The sequence below is a fragment of the Syngnathus floridae genome, chromosome 2 (genome assembly GCF_059516105.1).
Source record: "Syngnathus floridae isolate MCC-2025c chromosome 2, RoL_Sflo_1.0, whole genome shotgun sequence".
Taxonomy (NCBI): domain Eukaryota; kingdom Metazoa; phylum Chordata; class Actinopteri; order Syngnathiformes; family Syngnathidae; genus Syngnathus; species Syngnathus floridae.
Genome location: NC_142414.1, coordinates 25,148,187 through 25,170,000, shown reverse-complemented (window position 1 = coordinate 25,170,000; position 21,814 = coordinate 25,148,187). Strand labels below are relative to the sequence as shown.

The 21,814-nt window shown below is 41.9% G+C and overlaps 1 protein-coding gene and 1 long non-coding RNA gene across 10 annotated transcripts in view; one reads left to right on the top strand and one right to left on the bottom strand.

The window, feature by feature from the left end:
- The window catches only part of prdm16 (PR domain containing 16), a 149,263-nt gene that overhangs the window by 6,046 nt on the left and 121,403 nt on the right, over positions 1-21,814 (bottom strand). For 2 of the 9 annotated variants that reach the window (XM_088369962.1, XM_088369958.1), the window contains exons 4-14: positions 14,291-14,431; positions 9,995-10,097; positions 7,588-7,789; positions 7,332-7,497; positions 7,013-7,166; positions 5,001-6,639; positions 4,784-4,871; positions 2,857-3,029; positions 2,663-2,740; positions 1,672-1,841; positions 838-1,009 (exon numbers count right to left, since the gene is read on the bottom strand). In XM_088369962.1, coding sequence (XP_088226088.1) covers positions 838-1,009; positions 1,672-1,841; positions 2,663-2,740; positions 2,857-3,029; positions 4,784-4,871; positions 5,001-6,639; positions 7,013-7,166; positions 7,332-7,497; positions 7,588-7,789; positions 9,995-10,097; positions 14,291-14,431 — 3,086 coding nt within the window. Of the gene's footprint in view, positions 1-837; positions 1,010-1,671; positions 1,842-2,662; positions 2,741-2,856; positions 3,030-4,783; positions 4,872-5,000; positions 6,673-7,012; positions 7,167-7,331; positions 7,498-7,587; positions 7,790-9,994; positions 10,098-10,944; positions 11,435-14,290; positions 14,432-21,814 lie in introns of those variants that run through there. The other 7 variants (XM_088369954.1, XM_088369960.1, XM_088369959.1 and 4 more) reach the window with 6 other exon arrangements.
- On the top strand, positions 10,944-14,839 carry LOC148402749 (uncharacterized). The gene is made up of 3 exons (XR_015857316.1): positions 10,944-11,163; positions 12,153-12,324; positions 14,721-14,839. It is a non-coding gene; the product is annotated as an uncharacterized LOC148402749 (long non-coding RNA).

Genomic DNA, 21,814 nt, shown 5'->3' with positions numbered 1-21,814 from the left:
TCACTTTGGGAAAAGTGAAGAAACACTATGAACATGCACACAAATGGCTTTTCCTCCTGGATGAATCTTTTATACATGCAATTAAAAAACTGGTCTTGAATGAACAAATCATGGCTGTTTTTCACTTTTGTGTTTAGCATTAGCACCCACAAATAAATAGAAGATGAAAAGTTTTTTCATCTTAATGTGAACAAATTTTTAGTTAAAGCTTGAGTGCAATAAACCTGAGTGGTGTCAGTTGGAATTCAAAACAAAACAAAACAAAACAAAACAAAACAAAACAAAACAAAACAAAACAAAACAAAACAAAACAAAACAAAACAAAACAAAACAAAACGAAAATCACACAAGTTGGCAAAATATTTCTACTGACAAATGCCAGAAATCAACTCACATCTATTAGAGTATTAGAGCTTTACATTATCCATTCTGTGATTTTGGTCACTCTTTCTGAATTTCAGAACTTCTCTGTCATGTCATGGAAGATTTCACATTGCCCCAGTCTGGTACTTTTGCTAAATTATTTGTTATTTTAAACAACATTTCGTTCCATATACTCAGTTTATTAGAATGGCAAATAAAGGAAGTTTAAAGTCTAATTACGGCATTTTCTTCTTGCCAGCATTTTCCTCTTGCCATCAAACTGTAATGCACTAGGGGGCACTGTGCATTAAGCATTGTGGACTAACTGCAACCATAAAAACAATGAGTTGACTGAAGACTGGAATGACGATTACAGGTCTGTTTGAGGAAATAGTTGAGGGTTTGACACAAATTGCATAAATTCCCATTGCAACATTTTCTGCATGATTATATTTGTTTATTTTATTTTTTTACCTTTTGTCCGTGGAGCTGGAGGCCTGGTTCATCTCACTGTTGGAGATGAAGTTTCGGATTTCGGAGAAGTACGAGTCCTCCTTCTCATCTAAAAGTGCATGATTGTCTGGCTCGGAGTTTGGCGAGGAGATGGTGGTTCCTAGGTTGGAAAGCATCCCAGACTGTTGGCTCACTGGTGGGGAAAGTGTGCAGACATACACATCCGCGCACATTAATACATGCACAAACGATGTAATGTAATCACGCACACAGGTAGACGCCGCATGTTTAGTTTAATATTCATCAGGCATATGAATACGAGTAGTATGAGGAGTATAATCAGCGTTATTAAATCAAGCCATCTTCCCATCAGTAAAGATTTCAAACATGCTGATCAAAGTACCTAATTTAAAAATGAAACTGTCAAATAATATAATAAATACATGCACCAAAAATATGTCTGTTGATGTCGCAGCAATTTACAAGATTTTACTGAGCAAAACAAAATGACATCTAATGACCATTTCTTGTTGGTTTTGAAATGTTGAGCAAACAAGGTTTATTCACTTTAAAATGTCACTAGAGTGGCAATCATAGATGCAGTGGATGACTTCCATGCTGGGCATAGAGAAGCTGTTTTTGGCAAAGCATATGGAGAAATAAGTGTGAACTCTTGAATGAAGTGGCTTTCCCACTTTGCGTGTTATGGTTGTTTGCTTTCACGTCACTAAACATTTTATTAAGGGTAAGATTTAATATTTTCCAAACGGCTAATGTGTACCGTTCATAAGTCAGCCCATTAACAAGGCAAGTTAAATAACTCCAAATGAAGTCTCTATTAAGAGGGAGTCCTACCAGGAATGTTCTCATGCTCGTGCTTCTTGAGATGGCGGTCGAGGTTGGTCTGCTGACCGAAGCAGCGGTTGCACAGGTGACACTTGAAGGGTTTCTCCTTATTGTGGATGTTGCGAACGTGGCGTTGCAGGTTGGACGAGATACTGAATGAGCGGTCACAGTACTTGCACCTGTCAGGGCACACAGGAGAACCAGGGTGACCACCTACAATTTGGTTCATTATACAGTATAGGATCTCTGCATTTGCAACGTGGACATTCTATGTCAAAATCTAATAATTATAGTGGCACCTTGAGGAATGTGTTCATTTTGTTTTGTGACCACTTGGAACATGTGTGTCTAAAATCATATTTCTCAATGGAATAAATGGAGATTTAATATGATTAATTAAATAGTACGCTGTAATTTTAAATTAGAGTAATCACATAAATAAATAGAATATGAATATTTACTAATAAAGAAAAAAGAATATTAGAAAAATTAGAAATAAAACTTTTTGGGCTTTAAATCAATGAACATTGTGCTGCTCTTTAAATTTGGAAATAAACGGAGATGGTGGTGAGTAAACTGCAGTCATATTGTTGTTTTTTATAGAGGATAAAGAATATATAACTGCCAGTATTGTTATGTTTTACTGTTTTGATTCAGATATTCACTCCTTATAGGGGGGACACCAATGCAAGTTAGCCTATCTATGGGCTAACAAATGCCGTTTTTCTAAATAAATAACTAAATAACTAACTAAATAAATTAATTAATAGAAATCTGCTACAGCGAGAGAGAGAGTGCGCGCGCAAGAGAGAGAGAGAGACAGAGAGAGAAAGAGAACATAAGAAACAGAGGATTGAGTAGCTTCAACCTTTCTACCTCTAATCTTTATAGAATGAGCAACTCATTCACATTGCCCACATGAGAAATAAATAATACATATAAATACACAAATAATACATAATACTAATAATACCTAATAATACCATAATACTAGAAATACCTGTAAGGCTGTTCGCCTGTGTGTGTTCGCAAGTGTCTGGTGAGGTTTGCCGAGCGAGGGAAGATTTTCCCACAGTACCTTCATGGGAGAATGAACAGAAAAACAGGAAGAGGAAATAGTATAGACAAAAATATTTACATATTTGAGCATCCTTTGAAAAAAAACCATCATCAGCTACAAGGTGTGACACTGACCTGCAGGCATAGCGTTCCTTGCCCTTGCGGAGGATGGCATCCGAGAGAGAAGGAGGAGGGGAGCGGAAGTTGAAGAGTGGGTGAGCCGTATGTTGCAGTGAATTGGGCGGCATGTCCAGTTTTAGTGCACCAAAGCTTTCCAGATTTTCTGTCATGTTCTCCATGGCAGACATCTGAGGAGATGAGGAGGGGGTGGTGTTTGTGTGTGTTGAAAGAAAGATGTATAATGATGAATAAAAACAGACAAACATGTTGAATATATTGAGACACATAGAAGGTGGAAAGTAAGTTCCTCCCATCAGCATTTCAGCATTTGCCAAAAGTACACCCTCACAAAGTATCTTCTCCTCTCCCACTAGCCTCTTTTTTCTTGGCCATGTCCTCACATCTCTGGCGAGCTGGCTAAATGAGCCATTCAAGAGTTCCGTATGGCGCTGCACAATATGGTTTGAGATAACCCCAACTGATAGCTGCGGCCTTCCCCCGAGATACTTGTGAACAAAGGGGAGGTGGGGGGCAGGAGGTAGTTATGTAGGAGTTTATTTGCCAAAAACAGCTTACATCCTTCCTTTTTTAGTGAATACAGGACGGGAGAGACACAGGGACAGACCTGCCGTCTCAATGTGTTTATTCGTAGTCTGAGAACAAGCTAAGGGCGGGTGGGTGTGGGGGGGTCTGATTTTGTCATGAAGACTGAATTAGTGGTGGCATTGTTTTTGGATCACTAGGAAGCTTCCATGCTTAAAGAATAAGAATAAGATGAGAACACTTTATGTTAGGTGGATTATAACAAGAAATGGTATGTCACGGGACAACACGTAAAAAGGTTTAGAGTAATAAAAGCTTCTGTCTCATTTAGGCAGGGTGGTGGTTTGCATATCTGCCTCGCAGTTCTGAGGTTTTGGGGTTCTAATTTAGGATCTGGACATTCTGTGAGGAGTCTGCATGTTCTCCCCATGTTTGCATGGGTTTTCTCTTGGTACCGCTGGCTTCCTCCCACATTCCAAAAACATGCTTGTTAGGTTGATTGAAGACTTTAAATTGTGGCTGGTGATCAGTTTACCCTGCTTCTGCTTCTCGCCCAAAGTCAGCTGGGAAGAACTATTTGCAGAATTACTGTAGCTATAGCACCGCAGTGGTCATTGGTAATTAGAGAAAAAAATGTAAGATCATTTTTTTGGTTAATATATATATAAAAAGAAAACATTGAGTCCATCTGCCCACATATGCCTCAGATGTGTGCACTGCAAAGTCACAGTTGATAGAGGGCACAGATTTCCAGGTCAGATTTTAAGCAGTTTCCCCGACAAGAGCCCCTTATTCTCCTGGACACAAACACAGGATGTCCTTGATGGACACGGTGCTATTATCTAGCCAGCCAGTTCACGACAGAAATTTTTTTGGAGGGGTTTAGGTTATGAGCTGGCCCGTGGGCTCCCACTACATGAAACAATGCCATGTCTAAGATTAGTGAGGATACAATTCAAGTGCTTACTATTCATTAAAAGAAAATAATATCATTCTTTGCGATCAAGATTTGTACAGGCAGAGTCTGGGGACAGTCGAACAATGTGCGTGATTATCAAAGGGGCTGCAATAACAGGCTGTGTCTTCTGAAAAAGGTAGCGTGACCAAGTACACAGGCGCCATTCAATAAACAAAGGAAGAAGTCATACAGCCCTTGAGAACATAACATCAACTGTGTGGAATGATGGTGCGTGGAGCCCAATCAATTCAGGTTGTAGCAGTGTGGGAGGGAGAAGAGACGGCTATTCACATCATGTACCTTTTGTGTAACACCAATACTTGATCACGTGTGGGAATAATCAGAAATACCTCAGAGGTGGTTCTTTCGATTTCAGAGTAGCACATGCACTATTTAGTATACTTATTCTGGCACATGTATGTTGTTTTAATGTAGGTCTACCTGCGGATGAAAGAGCTGCGGTGAAGGCCTGAGGAACTTCTCCTTCAGAGCTCCTACAGGGTCAAGTAGCTTCCTTTTCTCCACCCTGCTGGACCAACAGCAAGGCAGAGGGTTACATACCAAGGTCAGGCATCATCTGCAAAATCTAATGCCTCGCTCCAAAGACGTTTGACACATGTGTAAGTAATGCCTTGTGGTCTAATCGGGGTAGAAATACCTATATATTGGGTCCATGAAGAAAGCGGAAGGTTTGGCGTAGTGCAGAGGAGGTGGTTGGTGTTGCTGTACCTGTTGGTGCGGTACAATTGGGGATTGATGCAGTGACTGGGAGTGAGGAATTGGAAAACTGGGACTTTCATCCTTGATGGACACTCCCTTTCCAATTCCATAGATGTGGTTCTTTTGATTTTGGGCTTCGACTGCCATACCGTTGTGACTTCCTCGGCTTCTGTTGTTAATACTGAGGTCTAATGGTTGTTCCTCGCTGCCAGATATTACTGAAGAGCCTCTGCTACTGCCAGTATTTGTGTTTGGGTTTGAGGGGTTGACTGGAGTTGGAGGAGATAACTTGGTCTCCTTGGGCTTCGTACTGAGATCAAATGGTGATTCTACAGCGGGGACAGGCGCGCCGAGTGCACCAGAAACCATCTTATGTAGCTGCTCACGAGGCGACTTGGGATCTCCCTTAAAGAACAGGCCAGAGGTGAGGGCACCCCGCTCAGTGCTAAAGGGGTACAGGGAGTTGTGGAAATTGGGTAGGAACTGGAAGGGGAACATGGAGTGGTAGGGCAATGGACCCATCTTCTTCTCTTGATGAAGACCTATCAAGCCGGGGCCGAAATATTTCTCAGCAATAGAAGCAATGGCTTTGATGGAATCGGTAGTGGCTACGTTAGCATTCGCGGTGGTGGGTGGCAGCGCTTGCTCATCAGGTGGGGGGAAGAAAGAGTGCTGGGTTGACACTGATGAAAAAAAGGGACGGTTGATGGAGAGGTTCCCTGAATTAGACACCGCTGGAATCACAGCACTGTTTGCCTCCTCTAACTGGTGGCCATCTTGCCTTGATAGGACCACAGGCGGCTTTCTTCTTTTGCCATTATGCTCACGTTCACTATCTCCATCACTCTCCAGGTCAGAACCATCACCTGAGACCGTACCAGTTGTGGTGTCCAAATCTGTCCCACTTGTGGTGTTAACATCTTCCAGGTCACTGCCATCTGAAATGTCTGCCATCTTAGATTTAGTCTTTACCTCTCCACCAGAGGACAAATCTAGTTTACTCTCGCTATCTTTGTCCTCAGTCAGACTTAAACCGTTGCCACCATTACCATTTGTTGAGCTAACTAAAGATAATGGAGGGCCATCTCGAGGACTCTGAGGCAGTTTGACTTCTTGAGTACTGTTGCCAAGGGGCGTCTTCATCATTGGACTAGCCGGCAATAGAGGCGGTCGTGGATACAGTGACGGAGGAAAGATGCCTGGGAAACCATGCGGGAGGGATGGGAAACCGTGGGGCCCTGGGGAGAATGGCAAACCAGCATGAGGATGAGGTCTGGACGGAAAGTAGTCGGGGAAGCCCAAACTGGACTGGTTCAGACCCGGAAGGTGAGGATGGTGGGACTTGGCCTTAGCCATAATTGGACTGGAGCTCATGGGAATACCGGGATTGAACATTCCCGTTGGGGAGCCGTAATGGTTTTTGCCCTCGCAGAAGCGCCGGTGCTTGTTTAGGGAGGAGGTAGTGCTGAACAACTGGCCACAGTCCTTGCACTTGATCTGAGTTCGGCAGTCGGCATGCATACGCTTGTGGCGGCAGAGGTTGGAGAACTGGGTGTAGGATTTGTGGCACACCTCACCTGGGGGTACAAGAAGATGCAGCCCATCAGGGCCTGGTTAAACCCTTTTTAACACTGTCTCTAACTGTGTAAACCAAATTGACCACGACATACACAAGCAACACGTGAATGGGAGTTTGGGATGAAAACATCAAGCAAAGACTTGCTGCCTTCATGTAAAGTCGGAAATAGTGAAGTTCAGTCCAACACAATGTACAGATTTTTCACAAGACTGTGCGGTTGAATAGATGAATGCAAAGATAAACTTTGGACTCGTGTGTTTGGTTCAGAAGACTCACACAAGATAAAAAGCAATGTAAAGAAAAGAGTCATATAGAAAAGTACAAGGTGGCATCAAATCCAGAGACTGACATCAAACAGGACTCTCACTTACAGATAAAAGGTTTGACACTGCTGTGGATGTGCTTATGCTGTTTGAGGCCTGACGAAGTGGCAAAGGTCTTGCCACACTCGGGACAAGTGTGAGCTCGAGCCCCCACGTGTTGGGAGCGGATGTGACGCTGGAGATTGCTGGGATCTGTGAAGACCTGTGATGAACAAAATTGATACAAATAGTATGTATTTCATTGTCACATTTCATGAACTTTTATCGTGACGGAATATCTTTACATTTACTTTTAGGATTGACAATGAAACCAAATCGAGCAGAATTTCTGATCAGGTAAAGTCCGTGTGTCCAGTTCACCACTTACGTGCCGGGTTTGCTGTACCTTATCACAATTTTCACACTCAAAGCGCTTGCCGCTGTCATGTGACATCTGGTGACGAATGAGGTTGGACTTCCAGTTGAAAGCTTTGGGACACTGGTCACACTTGTACTCCCGTTCTTCTGTGTGGACTATCATGTGCTGGCCCAGACTTCATGTGGACAGAACAAGCGTAATGAACCAAATTGAACATTTACAACACTTTGTGAGATCCTACTGGCGCTGTCACAATGTAGTTCACCTGTATTCGTTTGGAAAGATCTTCTCACAGTCTTTACACTCATGGACGGGCTCATCGCTGTCCTCCCGCTCCTGTTTGAAGTCTTCTCTGAGGGTGTCAAAGATGGAGCCTGCACTAGAGCAGGAATATTTTTGGTGTCGCCGCAACTCGAGAGTTGATGAGAACAATTCGTCACAGTCTTCACAGCGATACACCTGCTCATCTGTGTGCACAAAACACGAGACGCAGCACTCGAGTCACTACAATAGCCTTTACAATCAAATACATATTAAAAGTGTCATATCTTATTTAATTTCCCCCCCCCCAAAAATTAAGCACAGCGACTTGACTAAATTCAGCGTTTGAATAATAGTGGGCCTAATTGTAACTATTCTATGGATCAATAATGTATCTTTTGATGATTTGTATCAGTTCATCAATCTATATCGTCATTAGCATCAATTGTCTCTCTCTGGGTTAGTTACAGCTAAATTGACTCTCAATTAGGTGGTAAAACCAACAACCCAACCATCGACAATTGCATGAAATGGAAATCAATTAGCCGTGAAATATATAGCCTTCATTAACACCGTTAATTGCTTGTTAGGGAAAGTGTTGCAGGGGCTCCATGAGTAGACGGGAAACAATAGAGCCCAGTCTGTCCCTTCCATGTTGATAACCTTTACAATTCTTCTCACCAATGAGGTCAAACACATAAAAACTCAGGCCAGTCCTTTCAATAGCGAGTTCCTGAGCCCGTGTCCAAGTTGAACAGCTCGGGGAGGGAAGCCCAGCGGAGACTCTTTGTGCACATTAATAAGCGTACGTGCGTGAACAATTTCCAAAAAGGAATACGGTGCGCCTCGAGGAATAGAGGTAGGCAGGGACACGGTGGCGCCAAAAGCACCCACCTGCCAACCCACAACGTACACACCCATCCATCATTTGAATGGGTTTATCGGCAGGCAGCGAAGTATACAGTGCAACGCTCGGCTCATATTCTACTGCGACCGCTTATCCAGCTGGACCTTCTTGGGCACATTAAAAGAGCATTAGCGTAGCAACGGCCATGTATCCAACCTTGATGAGGAGGACAAATGACCTGCTGGTCAATGGGCGATTACACCGGGTTAAAGAGCTCTACTAAATTGCACACTTTGACACCAGCGTGCATATGTTCCACAGAAAGTGTATTTTGATATTTGTTTCTCCTTGGCACTTTGATGAAATTTCAAACTCACGAATTAAAATGGCTTTTCTTTTGCTCATCTCAGTGGGGCTGGTGGGTTTTAAAGCGAAGGCTAATGACTCTGGGGGATATGATTGGAAAAACGATTATGTGTAGTTTAGCAGCTAATCTGGGACCATGGGTGACGTCTCAAGGGGCTCCTCAAGTTCTTTACTCTAAATTCCCGCTCCGATAAATCCCATGCAGAAAGCACACTGCGCTAAGAGTCAGAAAAATATTAGAGTAGAATAAATTGTTTTTATGGCTGATCCTCTCATTTTACGCATATTCACAAACGAAATTACTTTTTATTGCAGACTTTTTATTAGCCTGCTTCCTCTTTTTATGCCCTCTATTAATTAAAACACCCGCGAGCACACGCACACACTTGCGGCGCGCACAAGCAAACGTGCACACGCCACGTGCCCGCGCATACGCCCCCCCACACGCGCGTGCGGACGTACACGCGCAGACGCGCGCGCACACACCCGTACACACACGAATGCTGAACAAACCATTTACACTCAGTCACTTCTATTTAACAATTGGACTCGCACACTTCCTTAGTTTCCCGTGGATATATTTGCATATTGAATAGATCTTGCATGTAGGAAAAACTACAAACTGAATTTTTTATCAATGCACTGGTAAATGGCTGAAATAATGCAAACAACGTGTGTGTGTGTGTGTGTGTGTGTGTGTGAGAGAGAGAGAGAGAGAGAGAGAGAGAGAGAGAGAGAGAGACAGAGCGAGAGCTAGAGCTAGAGAGACAGAGACAGAGACAGAGAGAAAGAGTGTGTTTATTTTTTAAAAGATAAAATTATATCATTGAAAAATTGTAGCTTATGTTAGAACAAGTGTAATCATAAATTTGTATTCTGTGGATGGTTTTACAGTGTGAGGTTGATAATAAATTGGAAATCATTTAAGTTCCAACGATTTTCCCTCCCTGTTGTATTCGGTGGAATAAAACAAATGTGTGCGTTTATTGGAAATTCCGTTAAAATGTGACTTTAACTGCCACTGGTTTTTGATTTAAAAATTGAAATAATTTGCTTTTTTTTTTTTTTTCGTCTAAATGAGCAGCAGCGAGCAGTGGATGAAGTAGTATGCACGGCACACAGTGCGCCCAAGTAAAACAGGCCGCAGTTTTGGAGAGAGTTTAAATTGTGAGCTAATGAGGCACATTAGTCTTCTTACCTTGCAAGTTGGGTGCCATGGATCCCTCCGGGAAAATGCCGTCCTTCATATAAACTAAAAGCTCCTCCCCTGCATCTATGTCTCGGACAGCTTTGTAATAAATCTACGGAGAGAAAGAGAGAGGGAGAGAGAAGGAGAATTGTTACTAAAAAAAAAAAAGCCGAGGTCAAAATCATTAGAAATGAGAGGCCTTGGCTCTGATTGAGACATAAATACAGCAGGTTACCTGCTCACTCTAGCTGTAAAAGAGTAAAATCAGTGTGATAAAAACTTTTTTCAGCGCGATCGAAACAAAACCTCTCCACAATTGACAGCACACGCTGACTCATCTTAAAATGTATTAAAATATTTTTGATATAAATCAATCAACGAATACTTTTAGAAAACGTCTGCAAACGTCTATAGGCGCTTGTGCAATTGCTCTAAATTGCAGCGGCAACTAAATGTACGCTTCAGAATTTCAAAATTAAAACGTTCTACATAATTTATTGCGAATTGCTTAAGATTTTTAGGTATGTTTAATAAAATAAGAGCGACATCCTTGTAGCTACAGAGGGGCAACCCATCGTGAACATTTATCAGAAACAATTTCTAAAGCATAGAAAAAATGCATGCACACATTAAACATTTAAAACAGCAACGTGAATAGCCAAGTTATCAAGTACAAACACATCCATACAGATCAGAGTGAGTCAGTAGCCTTTTATTCAAGAAATCACTTCTGCGCGGACAAGTTCGCAAAGCCTGCCATGTGAAGTTGGGCCACATGAGGGCTCTCAACACTAACTGAAGGCCGTGTGGGTCAGAGCGCACCCCCCCCCCCCCCCCCCACACACACACACTCGCAGAAGCACAAAACTAACTTTGAAGAGTTGCATGACAAAGCCGATACGACACATTATTATTATTATTATTACTATTATTATTATTATTCATAATAGTGGCCTGACCTTTTTTTTCTCCGTAAGGCGGAATAGTTGAGAAAGTTGCGCGGCGGTGCGGAGAGCCTCCAGTTGCACTAGCACTTGGGTCCCGGTGGAGTTGGCAACGCAACCCATACTCGCTCCACCGCAACTCCCAGTCCCGGCCGGGAACCGGGCCGATGGAGCAAACGAAGCTGACCAAACCTCAGAAGTCGCGGAGCGTCCCGGCAGTCTTGCGCACGCCAGGTGACACGTTCGACGAGTTTGCCTCCTTGAACTGGTGTACTGCCGTCGTTTGGAATTTTCTTTAATCTAGTCTCCGAGCGTCTTTAAAGATGATGATGATGATGAGTCGCTCTCTCTCTCTTTCTCTCTTTTCGTGGTTCCTCCTCACGACCCCCGGTGCGCTCTCTCTCTCTCTCTCTCTCTCTCTCCCTCTCTCGCTCTCTCTCGCTCTCGCTCTCTCTCACTGGTTTACGCTCATTTTCTTTCTGTGTCGCTCTCTCTCGCACTCTCTGTGGTCCCCCCCGCCGGCCACTCCTACTCGTCTTATCTTGGCACGGAGGACCCCTCCCCGCAGGTCCGAGCACCCCTCCACCCCCATCAACAGCACGCATCTAATATTGATGTGCGTAATGGATAAATGCAAACCCGAGTGACCCGCACACGCTCACTCCCGACCAGATATACGCACGTCGACATACATACAAAATAGACGCGCAGAGAAAAATCCTATCTAAAGACAAGCGATTGGAAATATTCGCACGAATATTGTTCGTATAATAATAATAATAATAATAATAATAATAATAATAATAATAATAATAATAATAATAATAATAATAATAATAATAATAAAAACGAAACTTAATGTTAAAGGTAACGATGTACTTTATAGTTATGTTTTTATTTTTAATGAAAATTGATAAAAGAAAAAAATCACAGGTGAAATGGGGAAAAACATTTTAAGTTTAAAATGAGTTTAAAACATATTGTTTACTGGAGTATTAAAAATGTTTTTTTTAATTGGCGTAAATGTCCTATAATAAATAAACTAATTGAAGCATAAGAACGGCTGTTTTACAATCCTGTCTGTGTGTGTCTGTGTGTGTGCGTGTGTTTGTGTGTGTGTGTACTTGTACGTGTGTGTGTGTATTCTACACGTGTATGTGTTTCCTTATACAGTAGGGCCCACACACTCATATCAGTCCTGACCTCTCCTCATCTCTGTCCAGTGTCCAGAGAAAAAGAGGGCACATCGATCAACGCCAGCTGCAAGTCGCACAGTAAACCCCCTGTGGGCCTACACACACACACAGACACCTTCTGTGTGTGTCTATTGATGAATCCATCCAGGGGTGAAAGGGCATATCAAACAGGGCTCACAGCGCTTACCAACACAACAGAGTGAGTAGAAGGTGGACATACTGTATAGTTTTTCATCAAATCAACCCACCTTAGCCCCAACTTATTGCAACACTCCCAACATTTTCACCCTCACTGGATGCAACATTGCCTCAGCCACTGAACAGGTGCTCTACATTTTTAGACAGAGAAGAATTGGGAGGCCATCGTTTATGGGCTTTAAATATTAGTGGGAGGATAATCCACCGTTCACAAAATAAAAAGAAGCCTAATTTAATGATACCAAGCTAAATTAATTGCCTACAATGTTCCATATATGTTCATCTTACAACATAAAGTCATACACAAACAGACTCGGCCCTTTTGTTTTTCTTTTCTTTCAAGGCCTGCATTTGAATTTGCAGAGTGCACACATTTCCTTAAACTCATGCATTGTGCATGTAAAAGAGCAGAGAAGGCGAATCACTGAAACAAAAAACAACAACAAAACATTTTAGCACTGAGTGGCCATGTGTTGTGGCGTGTGTAAATAAAAGATGGGCTCATAACTGTGACGAACCACTGGCCAGGAAAACAAAAGCAAAGCCATTTGCCAGGTACAAACTGCAAAAAAGCAACAGAACACGTGACCTTTACTGGGTCCAGTAAGTCTGCACAATTTTCTGTGGTGCACTGATTCTTTCATTTGACAATGTACGGCAGTGGCAGGGGGCACTGATGTGAAAATCTTAAAAGGATTAGGCAGGTTGGTGTCGCCAGCCAATTGGTGCTTGTCAATCTCAGAGGCCCCCGTGTGTTCCTTCTGACTTGCTCTGAGCCGGGTTGCTTTTTCTTTCTAAATGTCTGAATCTTAAACGGACACGGTGGCCCGTCCCCTTCATGTGACAGAGTGACAGGTGGCAGGTCAAGACTCGAGGACGAAGAAAGGAGACAAAAGGCGGGCGAGGCACGAGGAGTACCCGGCTATGCAGGCAGGGATTAAGAAACAAATAAGAGTGGAGTGACAGGAATGTGGAAACACACAAGCCAGTTCTATGGGAGCATTCGGCTCCTGTCGTCCCACTGTCATGTCGCATGTCATGTCATCTCCCATCATTCAAGGGCAAGTTTGACTTCTCTTTGGCCCTATGCATAAAGTTATATTCTTATTGCTCATTCAAATACACCACACACGCGAAGAAGCCACTAAACTCTTTGACCAATTCATGATATTGTCTCATATTGGCACAGTTTTTCATGCTGGATGCCCCTCCTGAGTCAAACGACCACATAATTATAATTGAATAGACCAAAGAGGTCTGAGCTGCAACAGTTGTACAGTAAGAAACACAACGTTGACGCAATTGACAATGGCATTACACACCCGGACAATTACTACAAGATAAGAAAATATGGAGTAAGTCTTCACATCCATCGTTGATCACCATCGCTTTCTCTTCTCATAACAAATAACCTTCACCAACATTGATTAGAATGCTTGGTTTGGTCGGCAGCTGAGTTCTAATTTTATCTGTTCACACCTGACCAAACCAATTACATAGAGGAAAACTTGAACTCAAGTTTGTTCTAAGAATAAATGACAAAGAGTGTGTCTAGCGCAAACCCTGATTGTTTCATTATTAGCTCAAATACACTGGCCCACACTTAAGTGTATTTACAAATCTCTATGACAGTGCGAAGAAGGGACAAATAGCAAGCAAATGGATTATTACACATCACTGGGTGAAGGTTTTATGAGTCAGATGAGTCTTGGACCGTCTTTAAGCTTCGTTCCAGGTGTCACTTCCTAATAACGCTGGCAATCTGCCTAGTGACAGCCACACAATAGAAGTGTTTCTTGGTCACTACACGCCAACATTTTTTGCAGCCACAATGGCAAGCACACAACCCGCTAATCACTCTTAGTGGATGGGAAACAGGAGAGCAAAGCAGCATTCGCTGTCATTGGACAACGACACCACAACAATGTGTCTCTTAAGCGGGATCCAAATCCAAGCGGGACACTCACCTGGTCTCCGGTGAGGTGGCAGGCGACGAGATTCTGCTCCTCAAACGAAGGGGCGGAGCGGACATACTTGAGCCAGCTGTTGCTAGGGCTGTCCGGGCCTGTGTCCAGCGCAAACTTGATGTTGCCCATGTCGTCCACCACCTGTTTAGGCACAACAGGTTCAGTTTCAGAAAAGTCAGTTACCACTCAGTTAACAAAGCATTCAGTTTGCTTCAACCAGGAGGAGTTTGATAAAAATTCAAATGGAGTTGATCAGTCACTTTCCAAATGCAAAGCAGAAACAGGGCAGCTAAACTTGTTATGCCTGACAAACGAAAGCAGAAAGGAGGGAAGGGGACCAACATGGCAAAAGCAAGGAGGAGTTGACTAACTTTGACTTGTCAAAAGACTTTCTCTGGCACATATTGATCACCCTTTGTAACCCCTACAGACCCCCGGAGACAGGAAACGAGGGATTTCACAGAAAATGACAGAAGATGGACGTATGTGGGAGGAAGTGGATGGAAAAAGAAGGGCTTGTAGCACATGAGGAAGGAAGGTGTTAACAATGGACTATTTCTTAAAAATATCAATATAACATTGAATTGTGCTAGGAGGAGCTTCGCGGCATGGCAAACGAATACATTTGAAAAGTGTTTTCATCTTATGTGGCCCATCGTCCATGCTCCAGAGCATTGAGATGCAAATATTAAAAATAATATTTAAAAGAGAAAATCTCACTTCCGCTTGATTCTCACTTCCACATTATCTGGAAAAAAATCTGTGAAACTGGAGGATGTGTATTTCGTGTCCGGAATAGACACGTATGAGTATTTTGGGACCAAAACAACAATGGTGGCCCACAGAGCGATGACATTAAATTATAATCTCCCATTTAAAATGAATACAGGTATTAAGATGAGTTCAGATGAGAACTGGTGAGACAAGCAGTTGGTGCACGTGTGTGGTGTTTCTCCACTAAGCACCGTCGGCAACAACCGGCCAGACAGGCACATGGCTGTGATTCTCTCGTTTTTGCAAATCTGTGTGATGAGAATTGTTTGACACTGTTTGTCGTCTGTATTTGAAATGTGTCCAAAACGAAAAGGAATAACAACATTCACTTCTTTAAACATTCCAAGCTCATCCAGTCTACCGAGCAGAGCTCGACACTCTAATTTCACCCCCATGCTGCATGTAATATCATGCCTCGGTGTATCATTCCCCCCGAGAAAACTCGCCTGAGACAGATCAACTGGGCAAATTACATCTCCCAATCAGACCGGTTGAGAGATGGCCTCCACTGAGCGCTACGTTTCTAATCGCGGTGAACAGAAAGACATCAAGGTGCGATGGAGAAGAACCAACATGTCGCTAGATGGTTATAGATGTGCGCCGTTCATGAACTCAAAGAACTAGCCACATTTTCCAAAGCTGTGTTTTGTTTTTTTCCTGCTCGTAAAATATAAACGGCCATGTTCTTGTTTTGTGGGTGAAAAGGATGCAGGTGTCGAGTTTGGAGGGTAAATATGTAAAAGTGTCTGGTCGGAGGTGTGAAAGCACTGGTGCAAGTGTGCTTGTCCAGATACCTGGCCTGAACAATTATATTGAAATTGACACTGCAAAGTAGTCAAATGCAAATTTCAAATCACAAAGATTGCAATTTGGGTTGGGGTGGCTGGTTTGTTTTAATTGGTCGGACGGTTGGCTTTACTTTATGAGTGTAGCATTAATGCTGTTCAAACCACACTTGTTTGGTAGATTGCTTAAAATACTGCAAATGAAAATGCTTAGTATATTATTTCAACTGAAAGAAGATAAACTGTTTTAATATTGATTTATGGGTACACATTTATTCTAGCGTTAGCTTAACCTATGAGACCAAACCATCTGGCATTGTTTATTGTTGTATATATGAATTTATTACTTGTTTGTTAAAAAAATACACGGGAAAATGACTTTGTAAAAAACAATAATTGCAAATCAAATCGCAATTGCAACATTGAAAATACAAATTATATTAAAGAAGAGTGCACTTGCCAAAGGGGAACCAAATATATAGTGAGAGCTAGAGGAGGATTGCTCATGTTTAGAGGTCAATGAATGCTTGAACACTGATTTTTTTTTTTTTTTAATGGTGAAAGGGCACGGCAAGGTAGGCAGGCAAGCAGGATTTCACATGCTTACAAACTATGCATGTTGCAGTTCATACACACTTCAGGCTTCCACCCCTCTCACTACATTTCACCATGCACCCGAGGGTCTGATGGTGGGCTTAATGAGCAGCAGACCTGTGTGTTTTTCCAAGTGTACATGTGTGCCTATGTTGTTGAAGAGGCCGACTAACACCCTGTCACCGGGTGCAAGGCTGATTTATAAGGCTTCAAATGAGGTGCAACAGAGAGGGAGCGCAAGAACAAGCCCATAGCTGATTGTTTGTTTATTTACCTTTTCCGTTTCATTTTTCTTCAACCCCACCCCTCCCAAATTATCATGTGGGTGAGCAGGATATATATCACGTGAAACGTGTGCAATTGTCGTGGATTCTTATCAGTTTCAAAGTGAGTGATATCAAAAGTTTACAATTTTCCCACACAATGATTAGAAGAAAAAAAATACAATGTTTTCTAGGTAGCCTCCAATTTGTATACGTAATTTGTTTGACCCCATTTTCAGTTCGCTATGATTTTCATAGCTCCCTTTCCATTTCAACTAAACCACTTCATATATTTTTTCTTTTCCATAGACAGAAAAGCATTGTTGAAAAATTAAATAAAATCACCCAATAAGTCAATGTTCAATGTCCACAACAGTGACAATCATTACATCAAAGTCACTCACATATTTTAAAAGTATTTTTTGCTCTCTCAATAGATCTTTGAGATAATCAGATCAGTATGCCTCCAACGCGCATGCTTCTATTGACTTCCATGTGACTGCTTGCAATCTAGAAACGGATGCCAAAATACATTAAAGCAAAGCTTATGGCGTACTAAAAGTTGATTGAGGAGCATTAGAAGGAAGAAAAGCGAGCACCCAAAGAGTCTCACGAGCGGTAAGTGTGAAACGAGAAGTGTCTTGGAGTGGACAGGATGCAGAGCAAACTCCACAGGAAGCTCTGATAAGAGCACGGCACTCCTCTTGCTCCTCGTCTCACAAAGGGGAACCTTTGACAGCTAGGAACCTTTAATGGATGTCTTGATAGGGCCTCTCTTTTGTCGGCTATGTGTGACGGATGGGAGAGGCGCAGAAATTTGCTTGTAAGGGCAGACGCCGGTGACAAGGTGCATATTATTTTCACTTTGACTAAGGGCACAAAATGGAAACGCCGCTCTGTGATTGGTTGTGATTCTGATACAATCTGGAGATACTATTCTGTACTCTGTAGAGCTGTATTCAAAATGCATTTTAAAGATGTAATTTAACTGTATGCTCATAACCGTGGCTTGAATTAGTGCTGTAGAATTGTGCTGCTCAACACTGGGAGGCCCTTCTCATATTTTGGACATCTAATGTCACGGAATAATTAAGCATAGGCAACAACAACACAATCAACAATAAACACACAGTACTCTCTCACCCAATAAGTCACAGAACAGAACAAGTCTATTGACAGTAATATAAACCTTGCTACCCACAAATGTAAAAGCAATAAGCATTGACAAGGACTTACAAGGAGAATGTAGTCAAATTGCTCCTTAGTCAAAACTTCTTCTCCAAGCAGTAATAAGACCAAGGCCAGAATCTGCTGCTTGCTCCAATAGATTTCATTTAGATAATATTTAAAAAAAATCTTTTTTTTAATGTTTTTAGATAATATTAAAAAAAAAATAGATTTTTATGTTTCACACACACATATGATGGAAACATGCAGACATTGCAACTTGAAGCAGATAGGGGGCGACCTCACATGCGAGATAAAAAGCAGACGTGGAAAAGACACTTTGTTACAGTTGCACATGAAGTTGTTGAAAATATCATAAAAACGGTAGACATACAAGAATCGTATGCACGCGCCCACACACGCACACACGCACACACACACACACACACGCACACACGCACACACACACACACACACTCCTGAGCGGAGAGCCAGGCGAGGAAGTGGAACAGTGACAGTGACAGATTGAGTGGCTGCGGAGTGGACTGCAGTGCTGGTTGTTAGAGGTGTTGCAAATTAAGGTGTATGACGACTAACAAGGAATAAAGAAGTGTGTGTGAGAAAGTGTGTATCCTTTCTGGATAAGTGTCTCATTCCAGTTGAGTGGCCCCTTGCCATGCACACGCACACGCACATGCACACATGCACACACACATGCACATGTACATGCAGACTAATAAAGAGGGTGACAGAGTACAGATCCCCACATCCTCTGATCCGTACATTAGTTTGTGTGAGCGTGCATGTGTGAGGGTGTGCATGTGTGTGTGCGTGTGATGGATGAATGGATTCAGATCTGTTGAGTTGACCCTCTCCTGACTTGTTACTCAACAGTCTATATTATCTATATTCAATCTACATATTATCTTCATGCTATCTACATGTATAGACAAGCAAAACAATTCCATTTTTGTTATTCATTCAATGTGTTGGCTAATGTTTCTTATTAATTCATGTATGAATTCAAGTAACACATTTTCAACGGGAAAAAGATATTTCACTCGTCATATTATTTACACTTTGCATAGTAAAACACACGCACACACGCACACACGCACACACACACACTTAAATAAGTATACTTACTGTAAATACAAGCCATATGCATAACGTTGTGTGTGCTCTTACAGGTTTGAATTTGCGTGTAATGTACAGTATTTGTGATGTGTGTCAGGTAGAATCGAAGTGTGTTAAATTTGACCCACATTACCTAGCTAGAGTGACATAATTAAAAAGCAGGCGGCCAGGGCCCTGGGCCTTGTAAAAGGCCATCTGGGCAGCGCGTGTGTGTGTGAGCGTGTGTACGTGTGTGTGTGTGTGTGTATAAATATTGCGGGTGTCAGAATGTGGCTAAGCTCACTAATGACCCAACTTCCCTTAAATTAGTATTCATAGTCCTGTGCAGCTATCATTTGTGGTGTCTGTGTGTGTGCGTGTTTGTGTGTGCGTTTGTGTGTGCTGCTGAAATCCACAAAACTACAGCGCCAATAATAAAGCCAAGACTAGAGAGAGAATTAAATTAGCAAGCGTGGCAAGTCAGCGCGCTTCTTGCCATGTTCAAGTAACTTGAAACAGGAAATGTGCATGCTGTGAAAAGGGACATGCAGTGAGTTTTCAGGCCGGGGACTCATTAACGCAATGGCCTTGTGTTATTTACAGCCTCGTATTAAAAGCCTGGATGAATGTGTGTAGCATGACTGTGTATGTGTGTGCTAGTGTGTATTCAACCTTAAATGTTTTGTGTGCAGGTGATACGTTCAAAGTAAATGCATCAGTTTTACTGGCTTACAGCCTTTTTACGGGCCCAGCTTTATTATATGTATTTATGGCAATTAGTGAGGAGATATATTGGCTCATTACAGACAAGCAGGTGCTGGCTAAATGGGGAGATATATGAACAGTCCATCAGGGTCATACACACTGTGTCCCTTGGAGTGCCCCACCCCACTTTTTCTTTCTTTCATTTTTTTAAACACATTGCACACTTGGTGCATGTGCATTACTGATGATGATTGCTAACAGACCCTAGACAACAAAGCTGGTAAAAATGTTTCAATATATATATATATATACATATATATATATATATGTATATATATATATATATATATACATATTTCGGGAGGAAAAAACTTTCACGTTCGCTGTTTATTGCCAGATGAGAACCCACAGTAAGCAAACAGCTGTTTATGGGTGACAGGAACTAACGGCTGAGTTTGTTTACATGTACACACACATGCACAACAACACATACACACACGCACGCACGCACATACATAAATTATACCCCACTATTATATAACTGGTTATTTCCATACTAGTGTAAATCCACAGTAAGGTATTTTGCAGTCTGGTTTGGCACAACTGCGACTTTTATGTACCTCATAAGCATGATACCTGCTAGATGGTTTGTTGTAAGTACAACGGACGGCTTGTTTGTTTCCATCATCATAAATGGGACCCAATAACTCCACATAGAGTCACATAAAGAATGAAATGTGTGGCTTGAGAGTAAATTATTTCCTCTGCTTCGGATAACGTTGGTTCTGTTGAAAAAATAAACATCTATCTATCTATCTATCTATCTATCTATCTATCTATCTATCTATCTATCTATCTATCTATCTATCTATCTATCTATCTATCTATCTATCTATCTATCTATCTATCTATCTATCTATCTATCTATCTATCTATCTATCTATCTATCTATCTATCTATCTATCTAATCTATATGATTTAATATAAAGAATATGTCAAATTTTCTGATGTGAAACATCACATTACTCACTTCATTAACTTTTTAGGAAATATCCTTTGTAAAAATAAAAAAGCGATTGATTACAACCTTCTCATCCAGATAGTGGGAAAACTAAATATTAATTTCCTGAGCGCAAGCAGAGCAAGTAAATCTCTCAAAAGTAGTACATGCATGCCAAGAATAATGTCAAATAATAATGAGTAGAGGAAGCCTGCATTCAACAGCAACACAACTTGACCTGCACTCCATCGACTGACATCGGAAGTGAAACACAAAATAGGGACAATTCCTGGAAGTGGGCAAATGCAAATAGGGAAGTAGTGTTGGCCACACACTTGAAAGCATGTAACGCTATCAATTATTTATTAACACCCAAATAAAGGAATACTTCCTTCAATAACATTTTCTTTCAGGATACAATGGGGGCTAGGCTAAGGAGAGAACGAATAAAAGAAAAGGAGTCATAAAAAGTCTGACAAGACTGGTCTTGAAATCCAAAGCAGACAAGTTGTTTCCAACATGAGTAAATTTCTTTCTCCCCCATTTGAATGTCAGTTACTGTTCAGCATCAAACCAGAATTGCTCTTAACAAGCGCCAGTATATCTCATTGCTTGTATTGCTGACAAGGAGACTGACAGAAAACAGTCATCTTCTTGAAATGTCATTTGTGGAGAAGTGGGACAAGATGAAACAAAATCGAGGAGGTGCACAGCATTTCAAACTGGAGCGGAGGACTTGAAGTCAAACTTGACCGCTTATCAGAATGCAGAAATCTTTTTTTGTCCAGTTTAAAACTGCACAAAAACTTAAAGCACTGTTAGCATATTTGAATGGGACAATCTGGCAAACTCATCACCACTTGTTCAAGTTTTAAAAATATGTGAAAAACCAAAGTGTCAAGACTGTCTACTTCCTCAGCGCCTCATATCCTGGCTTCTGTGTCTGCCTACCTGTTGAGAGAAGCCAGGTTTTGTCACATGCAGGGCCAGTTTGGGTGTGTTTGCTTCTGCTTCTGCCCAGTAGCATTAGCGGCAGCCAAAGAGACATACACGATGCTAGGAGACGTGCGTCTCTCGTCCAAAGGGACTGGATAAATATCTGGCATTTCTCATCCCCTAC